General features: G+C 43.4%; 1 protein-coding gene and 1 long non-coding RNA gene across 3 annotated transcripts in view; one reads left to right on the top strand and one right to left on the bottom strand.

Moving 5' to 3' along the window:
- Window positions 1-15,048, top strand: part of arb2a (ARB2 cotranscriptional regulator A) — a 232,725-nt gene extending 217,677 nt beyond the window's left edge. For both annotated transcript variants that reach the window (XM_072664476.1, XM_072664477.1), the window contains exon 11: window positions 12,712-15,048. In XM_072664476.1, coding sequence (XP_072520577.1) covers window positions 12,712-12,890 — 179 coding nt within the window. In that variant the 3' untranslated portion in view covers window positions 12,891-15,048. The remainder of the gene's footprint in view (window positions 1-12,711) is intronic.
- On the bottom strand, window positions 6,537-9,026 carry LOC140541715 (uncharacterized). Its single transcript, XR_011977954.1, has 3 exons — window positions 8,983-9,026; window positions 7,181-7,281; window positions 6,537-6,759 (listed from the first exon to the last, which is right to left on the bottom strand). It is a non-coding gene; the product is annotated as an uncharacterized lncRNA (long non-coding RNA).
- Window positions 15,049-15,497: the final 449 nt, after the last annotated feature.

Genomic DNA, 15,497 nt, shown 5'->3' with positions numbered 1-15,497 from the left:
CTCCCCCTCGCCACTTTCTGTCTCTCTCACACCATCACTCCTTCTGCCAGTGCTGTCCAAACAGTCCAAGGCCAAAGCGAAGGCTTGAACTGCAGAGGGCTTTCTTTCTTCTGCTTTGAACATACTTTCCCTGTCCTCCACTCCCTCTCTCACTTTCTCTCTCTCTCTCTCTCTCTCTCTCTCTCTCTCACACACACACTATAACTCAAGACAAATTACAGTCTCATCTTCATTCCATGTTACTCATAGCACAGCTGGACCTTTTTGGGGTCAAATCCAGGCCATAGACACATGTTCAGAGCCCAAAATATGGTTTTATAATTTTTTATATATATATACAGTCATGTGAAACAATTAGAACACCCCATGACATCTTTTGGACATATGGACATTTGTAGTTTAATTTAATTCAAAAAACATTACGACACCCCATATTTAGTACTACTGAAACTACCTATAAGGCAGACGATTAGAATATGGTCAGAGATGATTTGGGAGGAGCCTGTCTGAGGCCTTCAGAAGGAAGGCTGTAGATGCAGATGAGTCTGGGAATTAAAAAGATCTCAGAACAATTAGAAATAGCTAGCCAGTTTAGCCAAAAAGCAGAACACAAGATGTGTAAAGATATATATATATATAAATACACATCATTTGCTTGCTGTTGAAAGAGTTACAGTTTCCTTTGGCTATGTTAGTTTAAGGGTATTATGGGCAACAAGTGCGGTCAAAGCTTTCCATGAACTGTTCAAGCTGGTATGATTTAAGCCTAATTTGTTATCACAAAACCAAATGAACCGCGCTGTCTTATCAGCTTCTGTGTCTGCCTACCCTGTTAAATTCCTCACGGTCTGTGGGCTGGGGGAATCCCGTACCTTTGCCCTCGTGTCCTCCTTCCACTGTCTGTCCTGAAACAAACAGGGGAAATCCAACTTAAACAACCTCCCAGTACAGAGGGGCCTGGCCCCGTCATTGAGGCTCCCCAGCCGTCTCCTGGCCGAGCCCCTGACGCAGAGAGCCGAGCAGACAGGAGGTCGTTCGGAAGTTCCCATCAATTAGTGTCCTCTCCGTCACCGCGGCCTGACCTTCAGCTGACCGGCGAGCTTCCTCTGGTCTTCTGCTGAGTAAACAACAACGTCCCCTTCATTTGAAGCCCTGCCACAGAGCCAAGTGTAATAACATCACTCATGGGTTTGATGTGAGAGTAGAACGTGTGTGTGTGAGTGTCTGTGGCGACGTGGTTAAAGCTGTAACAGTGCGTTCTGGTGGTTTCCTTTCATGGTCTGGATCAGGGGGGTCTCCAAGCGTGTTCATGAAGAGCCAGCATTGTCCCAAGTTTTGGAACCAGGATGGCTTTAGAAGAAGGCCATTCTGGATGAGGAGTATGCAGACTTTGAACCACCACCACCATTATCATCTTTACAGCAGCAAAAGGACAGTCATCTTAATTGCACCATATACTTAGTATGAGTAGCCCCTCTAATCATACACACGTCACCATAAACATGTACACGCCCTGGCTTTCACTCCATACATGAACACATTTGCACACACTCCATAAGGGTCCCCTGGTCGTGCTGAGTGTGTGTGAACCCCATTAGCACATTCCCAGATAGCAGCCAGGACCCTCTTATCTCCATCCACCCATTAATTACACTTTGTTCCCCTAAGTGATCTATTTCTGCTCTGCCCCGCCCCCACTGCCCACTCCAGGCCTATCTCTTCTACCACCACCCCCCCAAGATAACAGCGCTAATGTGGGGCTAGCAAGGTCAGCCCGCCTGCCTGGCCCATGTGAAGTGCAGCCCAGTACATTAGCTGCTAACGCTAACGCCGCCATGTCTGCCACCCGCCATACATGGGGCCACTCTGAAGACGACCCCTAATTACAAACGGCAGCACAACGAGATCACAGTCACCCTACTTGAGGCGCTCTCAGTCTGGGGAGTGGACGGGACGTCCTTCACCTGAGAAACACAGAGGGCTCTTAACAGCTAATGTTTGTGAACAGTTTTAGTCTTGAGTGTGGGAGCATGTCATGCATAGGACTAGGGATGACTTTTAGTATGAGCCATACTGTATCAGTGTGTAACAGGGTGACTGATCTATCCATGCTCCGCCCACTAATGTAGTTTATATTAGCAAATGTTGCAGGGTTGGGCAAGCTACATATAAGCTTTACAGTCTATATTAAACCTTTATAATTCTAGAGCTAAATTATGGTGTAAGATATGTGCCAGTTTAATAATTACATTTTATCATTTGTGGTTTGTAATATAAATAGCAGCACTTATACATGTGCATGTAGTCGTTATTCGGTTCTGGAATTCTGTTTTTCCAATAGGGATCCGGCCTTGGTTTTCCCCTACAGCCTTAAAAATAAAAGGGCTTAAAAGCCTTTAAATTGGTACACAATCGTTCAAGCTCTGGAGACCCCAAAGATTATGAAAAGAGTTACCATTTTACCATGTTTCTCCAAATCTACCATGAGCTGTGAATGTGCTTTCACCAATAACACACTACAACTTCTGCAAGGGAAAGCAAGGGACCCCTATAAGCTTGTGGAAGCTGGTGACCCTGTAACTGTCCACAATAACAATAATTCATGTGTTGAATATTATAGTAGTCCTTATTACTGAACAGCAGCAAATACACTATATGGACAAAAGTATTGGGACACCTGCACATTCATTGTGTCTTCTGAAATCAAGGGTATTAAAACGAGTGTGCCCTGCTTTTGTTGAAGTAGCTGTCTCTAATGTCCAGGGAAGGAGGCTTTCTACTACATTTTGGAGCACTGGACAAGAGCGCAAGTGAGGTCAGGATGTTGGATGATCACCACCACACCTCATCCCCAACTAGACAAGCTGTGTGTGTGTGTGTGTGTGTGTGTGTGTGCATTTGCACATCCTTGTCAGCAATAGATGTCACTTAAAGTGGCTGAATGTGGAAGGATTTAGTCCACACCGCCGATCATCAGCACGGGGTCAAGGCAGTGTAGTGAGAAAGCAGCTGGGAGCAGCTCTGAAAACTCCAGTTCCCAGAGGCCCCAGCCCTGATTACTGCTGATCAGACACACCTGCTGGGCTCTGTATAAATCCTCTCCCAAACACTGGCTCAGTGCTGCACCTTTGTAGAGGGGCAGACGGTAAACTGATAATGAGAAAAAACAAAGAAAACCAAGAACAAGTGAAAAGAAAATGAAAAGGAAACAAGTCAAGTGAATTCTTAATTTAGGTTTAAAGTGTGAGCGGGACTAAGGGCTCAGCTCGCCGCCTTAAGTTTATTCATTATTGTAAGCAAGCATTTCAGTTGCGGCCTTATTCTCAGCCCCAAGACTGAGGGATTTTCGTTGAACCCTGTTTGCTGTTTGTCTCTCTTTGTCAGAGTGCGCCATTTTGTGTTTCCTTTGTTTGCCATTCCCTCCTTTTTTTTTCCCTATCACTTCTGGCTCCGTGGGTTGCCGGTTCGAACCTGGCTTCCAGCACATTAAGCAAAACACACCCAATCATCCTTGTCTCCTGTGGACCATTCTCGAAATCCATTTCTCAGTTTGTTTATTTATTTATTTATTTATTTATATTTAACTTATCTATTTTCCTTTGTTTAAGCAAAATAAATAAACCGTGAGCTCTGCTCTTGGGTCCGCCACCCCCCAATTCTGTAACCGAATGCATTCATTAGAAGGGGTGTCCACAAATATTTGGATGAACAGAGTATCTGTGTAAGGCATCACTATATAACCTATTTGTTAAACTGTCCTTCTTTGCGGCATCATTTGCTAGATGAGTTATTAACAGTATTTAGTCAGTAGATGCTTAATTTACAGCTGGTTTGAGTGATTGACATCGTCCTCTGATTTGCGCCATGTTGTATGACCCTACACTCACCCATCAATCACTGGAACTTTAAAGTACATTGCAGCATCGCTATGATTGGGATCTGTGAACTGGTTCACCCAGTGTGCACATTTGTTGGGATTTTTTTTTCTGTGCTTTCAGCCTTTCTCTGTGTTCCTGTGAGACTTGTGGACACACATCTCGGCCAAGCCAAAGACTGATCCTCCTTGTTCTAGTTTACACACTGTCAATATGGATGACACATGTGCCATGGCTCAAAGACTAGAGAGCTTGCTCCTGTTCTTGACTCCCGCTGCTCCCTTTGTAAACACACTCAGCCCCATGCCCTTATTTATGTATTGAGCGGCTATCGATTCGCCTTGTGCCTCTGCACTCTCACACTCACCCACGTTGTCTCCGAGTTATCAAGGTCTATGATTTTATGGGCTTTGCGCTGCCCTACATGAAGCGCAAGGACTTTCACTGTAAACCAGGCGGTCAGGGATTCATAGCAAATGCCTGGTTGGTTTGAAGTGCTGTGTGTTTTATTTCGCTCATTACAAGAAGTGTTCTGTAATAATTAAGTGCCATAGTTTAGAAATCCTCTCCCTGTGGAGGTTATTAGAGTGTTTCTGGATAGACTTGGCTGGTTTGAGACTTTTACCTCATTTGACATCCGCTCAGAGTAACCTCGTCGTATCTTAAGAGGTCAACTGTGAAGATGCTCAGACCAGTAACCTACTAAAGCTGCTGTACCATCTTTAAATAAAGCAGGGGATCACGATGTGATGGCGCAGCGGGAGCTTGTGAAACCAGAGCTGCTCTGCACAGCCGTGGTAAACCTGTGGACGTGTTTCTGAATAGACTTGGCTGGTTTGAGACACTTAAACTCATCTGAGCTCCGTTCTGAGTTGTCTTGACGTACCTTGGGGTCAGCTCAACTGTTTGTGAATACAACATGAAGCCTAGGAGCCAAAACAGCAAGCAGAGGAAGTTGTGATGTGTATTCCATGATGCATTGTCTATATCGTCTGTTTATCCATAGGCTTATCTGAAGAGACCAGACAATGGTGGTTTCCTTCTATAGCTTTCGATGTACGTAACACCAGTCATTATCTTGTGCTGTAGACAGTGGTGGTGTGGCCGTCAAAGAGTAGTACAGTTTATTGAGAAGGTCCCCCTTTTGCCACCACAACAGATCTGACCGTTCTAGACATGGACTCCACAAGACCTCTGAAGGCGTCCGGTGTCCTGTATCTGGCGGCAGGACTAAGCCTTTTAGGTCCTGTAAGTTGTGAAATGGGGCCCCCATTGATCGTATCAGGGAGGTCAAGTCACCAGTTGTGCTTTCTTGGAGCACTTCTGCTAGGTAAACCCCCACAACACCTGCCTGATGTTTTGGAGATGTTCTGACCCAGTCATCTAGCCGTCTCAATTTCGTTTTAATGAAAGTGTCTCACATCCTTTTTTTTTTTCCTGCTTTTAAACCATCACCTTCAAGAACTGACGGTTCACTTACTGCCTAATATAGCCACCCTTTGACAGATGCCACTGTAGATGAAGATAATTAGTGTTTTGCACTTCACCTGTCAGTGGCGATAATCTTATGGCTGGTGTATAAACAAGTGCTAAATGGTGGCAAATGGTAAATTTATCAATAAACACTTACCATACCGCCATAAATGTGTAAATAAAATCTGAGTTTGGAATATTTGTGGAGCCTTTTATGCTTTTGTCTGCGATGACAGCGTCCCAAAATAAAATCTGCCGCTGCATGTGCCCCCCCCCTTCTTCCAATTGATCCGCCACATGTCATTGTACACTCTTGTCACTTTCTATTATGCTAGGCTAAGCTTGTGTGAATTAGCTTTCTCAGATGCCTGTGCCTGAGTCGCATTGTACACAGAGACTGACGTTAAGCCTCGGTTCATTTGTTACAATGTGATTCTTCCTCCTTTCATTCAAAGATTCATCCTTTACTGTTTACCTGGTAGCTTCAGGGAGTGACAGTCATGTCATAAAGATCTGCTAGTGCTAGACAAGCAGCTGGGCTTTTTAATTTGTTGCCAGCTTGCTCCCAGTAGATGGAAGTAAGAGTGTGTGTGTGTGTGTGTGTGTGTGTGTGGCACACTCATTTGAAGGTGTGTATTACTCTCTCAAGCAGTGAAACACTCCCCATGTCTTGTGTCTCACCTGAATCTCGGCAGACTAGCTGTCTAATCGTCAGTTGCGCTGTGAAAAAGCTAGTGCTAGCGTCAGTCTGCTTTGTCTACTTCATGAATATGCTAGCACGATGATGATTAGCCAGAGGAGCTTAGGCGCTGTTTGCTCTCCGGGCTTCCCCGTCACACTTGTTTGCTTTTCTGCCCGCTCCTTCCCCGAGTTATCTCTGAGATACGCAGTCATTTGAACAGGGCTAACTTAATCATGCTAATGTGGACTGAGGCTGTTTGACTTGCCAACAAATTAGCCCTCAAATTAGCCTTGAAATCTTCTGTAATTTTGCAGCATTGTAGGTTCTTTTTGTGTGAGAGGTGCTACGTAACTGGATGAAGATCGGAATATGACGGAATGTATTCAGCTACCTTGAGTTGCACTCATTGCTGACGTAGATGTGCAAGTGCACACACAGATTGTCTAGTCACAGTACAGAAGTATTTTTAATGGAATAGGAAGCATCTTTCTGAAGCAGCTGAACATTTTGGCACCATGTCTAATGCCAGGCGTGGGTTTGAGGGGTGTAAAGACCATCCAGCGTTAAGCTGAGGAGCAGTGGAACTGTCTTCTGGAATGATGGTTGTGCTCCATCCAGTACTTTTGGGAGGAGCTGTGTAGTTTGGGATAGGTTGGGGGTGATGATTATGCAACATTCTCTGCTTTTTTCACTGGATGCAGTCAAATTCTCACAGCAGTGCTCCAGAATCTAGTTGAAGAAACAGATTGTCCCAAAACTTTTGTCTGTAAAGTGTATATACTGTATACCTTGTATCTCATATGGTACTGCCTGCTGAGTGTAAAAGTTTTAAGCTAATGTCTCGTTTACGCTCTACACTGTACTGACTACCTCTGTGGGGGACTATAAGAGTGTAGGTGGAATAAACCTGAACTTGCGTTAAACTGTCTGTTTCAAATGCAGGAAAAGAAACCTAGGTTAGACCTTCTGTCTTTTTGGGGGCTTTACTTCTTGTATCCCACTGTACCAAACTCATACTGAACCATGAGGCCCAAACCACGGTGTGAACTAATCAGTGGCATGAATTTGTCTACTGTTACACCCCAAATGTCTAGTCAATGTTTGGCCATTCTTTTAAGGGACACCTTGTAACTTGCACACATAGACTTGCCTTATAAGCCCTGCTGGCAGTGGCACTATGTAGTTGTCATTGGCCGTTCTTATCGCTGGGTCACTCGGGCTGCTTGAGAATCCAGTCTCTTCTCTTGAAGGCTTGAATAGGTATTACAATGCAAATAAAAAAACAATTGGAAAAGCCATTAAGGAATGATTTCAGCTTAGCCCTCCAGTAACGTTTCTGCATCAGACTGGCCCAGTATATGTTTAACAGCTGACAGTATAATATTTTTCCTCCATTAGTCTTTAGCTCGGTCAATATTATTTGAACCATTGTGTAGTTTCATCTAAATGTTCACCCCATACAGATCGCGGCTTACTCATGATCATTTAAAAAAAAAAAAAAGTTCAAACTGGGAGCTCCAAGTGGTCCAGTGGACTGAGGCGCTACCACTATGACCTGAGGATCGCTGGTTCGAACCCTGGGTCATGCTGCTGGCCATGTGCAGCAAGAGTCTTACGAGCGCTCTGGCTGCCTAGTGATGGTGAGTCACCGGCAGCTCGAAAATAGGAGGTGGCTAGCTTTACGTGTGTTGCTAGTCTGCACCTTCCTGATGTTGGGGTCATTGCAAGTGATTGGGTCATATGAACAGGGATTGAGTAATTGGCCTTCCAGATTGGCTAGAAAATTAGAAGTAAATGATTTTTTTGTGCATTGGCAAAAAACTGAAAGTTTAACACAAGTTATTTCTTCTTAATTTTATTTATACTTGCAGGTTTGGCACCTGCCCCCGCCTCCCTGTATTTGAACACTTTGAAACGTACAGCATAACAGGAGGGCTAAAGCAATTCATAGTGAAATTAGACGGTCTGTACTGGCTCATGTGCTATAGCTGTCTTGTGAAGACTCCTTTCCAGCTCTATATAAAGTTGCCTACTTTGCTACACAAAAATGTGCTGCCAAAAAAAAAAAATTAGCAGTAATTGTTGGTTGCCAGTGAGGGGCGGTCCAGGGGCAGTGTGTAGGAACGTGCAGCGGACCGCATATTCAGTGCCTGCTCAGTTTAAAACTCCACAATTTGAATAATGTGAGAAGAGAGAAGTGATAATGCATGTCTCTCTCTCTATCTTTCTCTCCCTCTCCCTTTTCTTTCTGTCAGTAAAGTGAATTGCAAGTCCTCTCAGCAGGCCCCGAAGCCACTCGTTCAGCTTTTCTCATTTATGGTTGTGTAATGAGTTCTGCCTCTGTTTGCTCCAACGACAATAATAAGTAAAGTAATTAAAAGAGGCAGAGAGGGGGGGAAACATCAGCAGACACCATCCCTTGCATGGGCAAGTGTTGACAGCGAATTGCATTAGAGCGGTGTGACTTTTTGATGAAATTGTAGGTGCGTACGTTTCTGGGTTTTCCCCTCTTTGTATCGGCGAGTGTGAGGGTATGTTTTTTTTAATACGTTAATTTAATTACAGCCAGTACAAACAAGGCATGCTTTTTGCCACAACAGTAATAACTGTAGTGTGTGCTTCTGGCACTAGGCATGAAGTGGGATGCTACGCTATGTTTTTCAGAGGAAGGTGGGGGTGGGGGTGGTGGTGTTGCAGTGAGGTTATATGAGTGAATATAGATTTGATTAGCCGTTTTGTGAATTATGGCTTATGGCTTTACATCCTCCATTACTGAGAGCTGTGTTAGTCGCAGTGTGTATTGGCACCTTGTCTGGTCTCATTAGTGCCCAAGCTGAACACACTCAGATCCCCTTTCCCATGGTCAGGCATGCGCAGGGCAAGTGCCAAACCGCCCGGGCATCGTACAAACAAATATCATAGAGGGCCGTTGGTTGGAAATTCAACTCTTACGCCAAGAGGGACACCGAGAGCAAACAAGTTGTGCTGCCTCGCTGGTGCTGCGGCTAGTTTCTCTTCACTGGTGGAGTCACCGGAGCTGCTCGGTTCGCTCAGCTCCTGTTGGAGTGAATTATAGGATATTTAAAATGTGTAAATATACTGATATGTGTTGTAGTTCCATTGTTTTTAACCTAGACTTTTATGTGTATTTGAATGAACATGTGAAAGTGAAGATTTCCGGTTCTAGGTTCATCATTTTTCTGTGTACAAATAAATTAAAATCATTGTGTTGCTCAGTGTAAATGGAAATACACAGGACGCAGCTTTATTTATTTATTTTATAATTACCAGAATCTACCAAGATCCCATTATTTTCCCTCAACAGTGTAATTAGGACATACCAAAATGCCCCCCTAATAAAAGCAAACAATTTTGGAAATTAAATGAAATATGCCAGTCGTGTTCAATCAATTAAGAGACAGGTTTGAATGGCGTGCTACAGATGGAGGCTAATTACAATCAGCACACTTTGATTTTTTTTTTTCTCCCTCCTCTGGCTTGGAGTAATACTTGCAGCAGTGCTGCGACTGCTGATTCACTCAGTGTTTGTGCTTTGATGCTTCACCGGCAGCCAAGATTACCATTCCTGACATATTTGGTGGCGGGCTATAACTATTTTGCGTTTGTGTTTGTGAAAACACTTTTCGTCCCAAAGTGATCAAAGAGCTTTTCAGTTATCCTGAAAGGAATCCTTTTGGGAATTAAGCATCAGTTTGTTAATAGAAAAATAGTGAATTAATAAAACACACAATGAACAACGCAAATACAGTGGGGGATAGTGGCATGATATGAGTGTGTGTGTGTGTGTGTGTGTGTGTGTGTGTGTGTGTGCTGGTGGGGTGGGAGGTAGTATTGTCTTTAGGATGGCTGGTGTGTTTGAGAGAGTTTTTTTTGTTTGTGTTTTTTTTTTCCTGAGACTGTTTAAAAACAAACAAAGCATTTAGTCTTTATTCCTGCATAGATTGTGTTTTTTTTTTGAAGAAATAGATAGTACAAATAATATTTTATTTAATAGAACTACAGGGAACATGGTTTTTAATAAGGTTTTTATTTCATTAAAGCATTTCACACATTTTACAATGCATAAATGCATAAATAAATAAAGAAATATGATTCTGTACAATTTAAACCTGTAAACAAGCAAAGATTTATATAGTAAATGTCCATGTTGAAGGTTTCAGACTTTAAAAGGCCAAATAAATTGTATAATCTAAATATAATATAAAAAATTAATAAAACTATGCAAGCATAACTATCAATGCATCATTATAGATAATTACATAATTCTTTCTTTTTAGTTACTGGCCTTATATTTTTAGTGATTGTCAGACTGTCTCAAATTATTACAAGCATTTTTATTATTATTTTAATAAAATGTCAGTCATGAGGTGCCAGTTTTTAATTGATTCATATTCAAGCCTTTAGTAGCACATTACTCTGTCTTGGTTACAAAAACAGATTCAACACACAAGCTCTGCATTAACATTGCAAACATGAACTTCCTGTGTAAACACAACATTCATATCCTTAATATTTCCAGAAATCTGTTTTATTTGAATTGTCTCTGTTTTACTGAGGAATGTCTATGAGCTTTACTGATAGTTTAATAATCCTCCCAATTATGTGGTAATGATTTTTTAATTTGACATTAATACTAGTTTTATGAGGCTGAAATTTATCAGCCATATCCCTGCGACAGCCGACAGCTTATGAAAAATCCCTGCTGGAAAACAGAGTTTCTGAAGAAAGAAAACCCAGAGAGAGAGAATGAGAGGCTGTCATATTTCTTCCTCTTCACGAGACAGACACCAGTCTTTGCACAGAGGAACGAGGTGTAATCCTCGAGCATATCTTGAAAGGGCATTAATTGAATTTGTGGCCCGACTGCACATGACTGTCTTTCTCTGTTCTCACTGTATGAGCTGGTGTAACCCACCCATACACTATTGATTACATTCGACACATCTTGGCAATTAGGAGATGGCACGGCGGTGTAATAAAAGCCTATTAGCGGAGCACGCTGGCGAGCGCTCGTCCGAGGTGATGTGGCCGGCAGGGGTGGAGCTCCTGCAGGGGTCGCCGCAGGGCCCCGCACCATTTGCATATCTGCTTGGAGACGCACTGTTGCTGACCCCGTAGCCGGGATCAGTGCGAGGAGCTTTCGCCGCTCAGGAGTTCACCGCTGGTTCAAGGTAACAAAAAAGTAAGCCTCCGCCATTGATCACTCCTGAAGAAGAAAGAGGAGAGAGGGAGAGAGATGGAGCGAGAGGGTGTGTGGGGGGGGATAAAGGAGGTTGAAGGGAACGGGAGAACAATTGGAGGCCGTGTGCTTTAAATTGGATATAAATTATAAATAAGAGCCGTGGAGGCGATGTCTTCTTCTCCAGTGGTGTGTCGTGCCAGGACCTACACAGGTAAAGAGATTGTTTGGGCAGGAGTTATTGACTCGCTGATTGCCAGCTTGGTAAACTTGACCTGAGGCACTGATCACTCGCCAAGCTAGAAGAACCATTGATGCACACTCGCGTGCGCACACACACCTCAGCCATCTCAGCACAGCTATCTTCATCAATACCGGCCAGACAAAGGTCAATCTAATAAACATGGAGGTCAGCGTGGTGGCCATTTGAGAACTCTTTTGGCATGGGCCTTAAAGGTGCTTTTTAATTGTATCCCTGCGGGCAGGCCGGTGCAGAGGAAAAAAGGAAAAGATACCAACCCCAACACCAAAAAAAAAGGACGTATCGAGCCAATCCTCTTTGTACCATGCCGAGAGTGCTCGCAGACAAAGCAGCCGCTGCAATGTGAGAAATCAGCGGCTTTGTAAAAATTTCACCCGTGCTCAATAACACGGCGCGGACAAATGCTGTTCCAATACAGTACACGCCGAGCGCTTGCAGAGAGAGATAGCGTGCTGACAGATAACACAATAAACTGACAAATTACTGCATTTAGGTGCTTGGGCCACTGTCACTCTCGCCACGCAGAGGTGCCTTAAGGACTTCGAAAAGGTTCGATGAGGACTTTGAAAGGTACGGCGGCGACTTGAGGTGTACATGTCAGTCCTCCAGAGCCCAGTGACCCGAACATGGGAATTCTTTAACCTGCCGCGAGAGGCAGAAACCGAGCCTTTCCGTGGATGAACTGATAGCTGTGCTTTAGTCACCAGAGAGAACACTCAATCTTCCATCGGTGGTGGTCACTGCTTCCATTGTTCATCACTTTGCATACGTCTCAATAAATGAAAACGCTGGTAAGCGAATATACGGAACACAATACGGCGTGAGCTCGTGTGTGGCGCTGCAGTGCTTGACACCAAAATCTGATAAATCTGTTTCAGTTGCTCCAGTTCAGGTACCCACATTCAAAAGCAGAATTGCATTTATTCATTATTTGGTTTATTATTTGATCTTTATATAAATATCTATCTGTATATCTTGCAAAGATTTTATTCCACGTCATTTTGCCGCATTTCTGTTGGTCAAAAAGTGAAACAGACAAATAAAAACAGAGATGCAAGGTTTATGCATGACAGCCATGATACATACTGTTGCACGGACACTACCACACACTCCAATTCCTATCCTATGTCTAAGCCATTCCCTTTATTGTTTTCCTGTAATCAGTGTCTGCTTAGCATCTTCACTATGTATGCTCTGTGTGTTTCTGCAAATTTTGCAGGCACAGAGAAGCACGAGCTAACTTCATGGAAAAGCTTCCACTCCATCTTCAAGTTCTTCGACAAACACCTGGAGCAGCAAATGGAGGAAGAAGAAGAAGAAAAAGTTGGGGAGGAAGAGGAGCCCTCTACCATAGTGACCACGCGCAGCACCAACCGAGCCAAGCATGAGGACCTGTAGAACGTTTTAGAACATCCAGGAACATCGATGTCCGTCCCCCCCCCCCACACACCTTCTGCCAGTTTCCTCCCTTTCGCTTAAGAAATAATGAGAAATAACCCTCCTTGAGGCTCTCCTCCCAACATATTGTCTCATGCCTTGGAGTGCAGGGTCGGTGTGTATACATCAGAATAGCGTTTTGCATTACTTCTAGATGAGCGCAACTGTCAAAGCAATATGGCTCCACTGCTTGTGCCTCCCCTGGGCTGCTGTGCGGATTTGGTGGCGGCCCATCGGTGGCCAGATTAAGGCTGACAGGCCGCTCTGCACTGCGCCTCGCGATGCACCTCTAATTGTCCTGACATGGCTCTGAACTGAGCTAATGCCTGGGAAACATACACACACACACACACACACACACACACACACACACACATATATATATATATATATATATATATATATATATATATATATATATATATATATATATATATATATATTACACCCCCAGTCCTAGAGCCCACTCGCAGCCCCTGCAAAAAGCTCTGCCTTTTTCCTTTGTCAGTTTTCAGCTCTTGCCTTGACCAGGGTCAAATATGTATTTGAAGTGCTGCCGCGCGTTGGACATTTTCATACTTCAAATTCCGGACTTGTGGCCAATTCTGGGATTTGTTCAGCTACGTGGCTCGAGCAGAACTTGCAATACTTGCAATGAATTTGCTCATAAACGTACGTGTTTTACGCAGCTCTTTCATTGCTTTCCCGGGCTCTGATTCTGAATAATTTGAGTCCTTGCTTTATAATCTTATTAGTATCCCCAGAATTCCAGAACTGATGTTCTGAACGTGGAACATCAAGAGGAGGAAAATCCTGAAAGAGCATGCTATAGGTTTAAAGAAGTATTTCCTGCTTTTAAATCACGTAAAGCCATGTATCAAGGGGGAGTTTTAAGGATATCTCCTTTGAGCAGGAAGAGAAGTCATTTCACCGGTGTCGGAATATCTGTCGTGTCCTTCCTGCGCAGCGGGATTGGGACAGGTTAATATCCAAAGCATAAAAGAGATACATTGAGATGTTTGCACAATGTATCGCCCCCCCAACCCCTCCCGCACACACACACCCAGCTCTTATGCCTGTTAAATCTCACATTTTGAACATCACACTGACATTGTCCGCTCTCCCCCTAAAGCTAATGTTATGTCAATTTCTTGGCATAAACAAAAGACATTGTCTTCATGACAATGTGGTATTAGTCAGGGCTTAGAGATCCGTCGCTCAAGCACATCAGCACATCCCTCTGCTTTAACTCAAAAAGTCATCTTCCCAGACTCTGTCCCTGTTATTGGGGGGGAAAGCAGCAGCGTGAATTTGAGATCTTTGAAGGTAGTCTGTTTCTGTGTTTGAAAGGGGAATTTGCATATTTTATGCATCATTTTTAACCAAATAAACGAGTGAGTGATGTGAAGACAGTTGAGAAATGCACTAAATATATCCACATCCAAGAGCTTCAGACACTTCTAGGCCTTTTTCTAAGGCTTTTTTTTGCTCCCAACTATTTTTAATGCAGACTGGAAGTTTAAAGTTTTAATAGACTAGTAGAGCTGAAAATATGCACAGGTTTTTATCTTTAATTGCTAGACGTTGCTTATTAAAGCTAAATAGGAGATGTAAAAGCCTCTGGAATTTGAAGAGTGTTGCCTTAGGAATAAACAAGACAAATTAAGTTCATCTTCCTGTTAAATTTTTCTAGCATAGACTACTGAGCCATATGTGAGCTGATCGTGCATGTGTGTTTGTGTGTGAGTGAGAGAAGTGCAGCCTTAAACCAAATCAAAATGCCAGGCCTACATTTGATATGTAAATTCTGAATCATTTTAACGATTGCTATTTTTTAATCAAGTGATTTTTTTTACATTTCTATTGAGCGGTCTGATTCACTTTGAACTGGTGTTGCTGAAATGATTAGACTTATTGTTTGGGGTCATTTTGTTATGGGGTGGAGTTATGTGGTGGCTTGCTATGTCTTCGCTTCTGTTTTGCAGCTCATTTTAAACTCAGACGATCGTCTGCCTTTGACATGATTGTATTTTCAAGTTATTTGATTTATACCTTCCTCTTATTCATGCTAATCTGCAAAAAACAAGGCTGTAATGGAATAAACACTTTTTTAAGCTTATGGGGTGACACTATTTATTTATTTATTTATTTTTTTTAAGGTTCCTTAGTAGTTCTTAGCCATATACAGTTCCAGCAAAGCCCTCAATGGATAAAAGTGGTTCCTCAATGGCCTCACTCCACCCGAACCCTTTTCGGCACCTTTGTTTTTGTAGACTGTGTGCTTCTAACCTTGTGGAAATCAGGCTTTATTTGAGGTTTTCTTCCTGCAGTCTCACTCTGACTCACACTATTTACAATCCAGCTCTCGTGAAGGCATCGCTTTCAGCGCGAGGAGTTGTGGGGTCAGGGGTCAGAGCTCCGATAAGGCCGCCTGGCTGCCCTGTTCCCAGGGAAGGTGAGCCGCCATCCTCACCTGCTCAGCTCACGTAACAGCGCCGCAGCTCCGCCGAGAAAGAGGAGAGGAGAGGCCCGCACGCACAATGAGGCCAGTGTTAAACACAAGAAGTG

Source organism: Salminus brasiliensis, chromosome 20 (assembly GCF_030463535.1).
Source record: "Salminus brasiliensis chromosome 20, fSalBra1.hap2, whole genome shotgun sequence".
Lineage (NCBI taxonomy): Eukaryota > Metazoa > Chordata > Actinopteri > Characiformes > Bryconidae > Salminus > Salminus brasiliensis.
The sequence above is the reverse complement of the archived record's forward strand: the minus strand, read 5'-3'. Positions and strand labels throughout refer to the sequence as shown.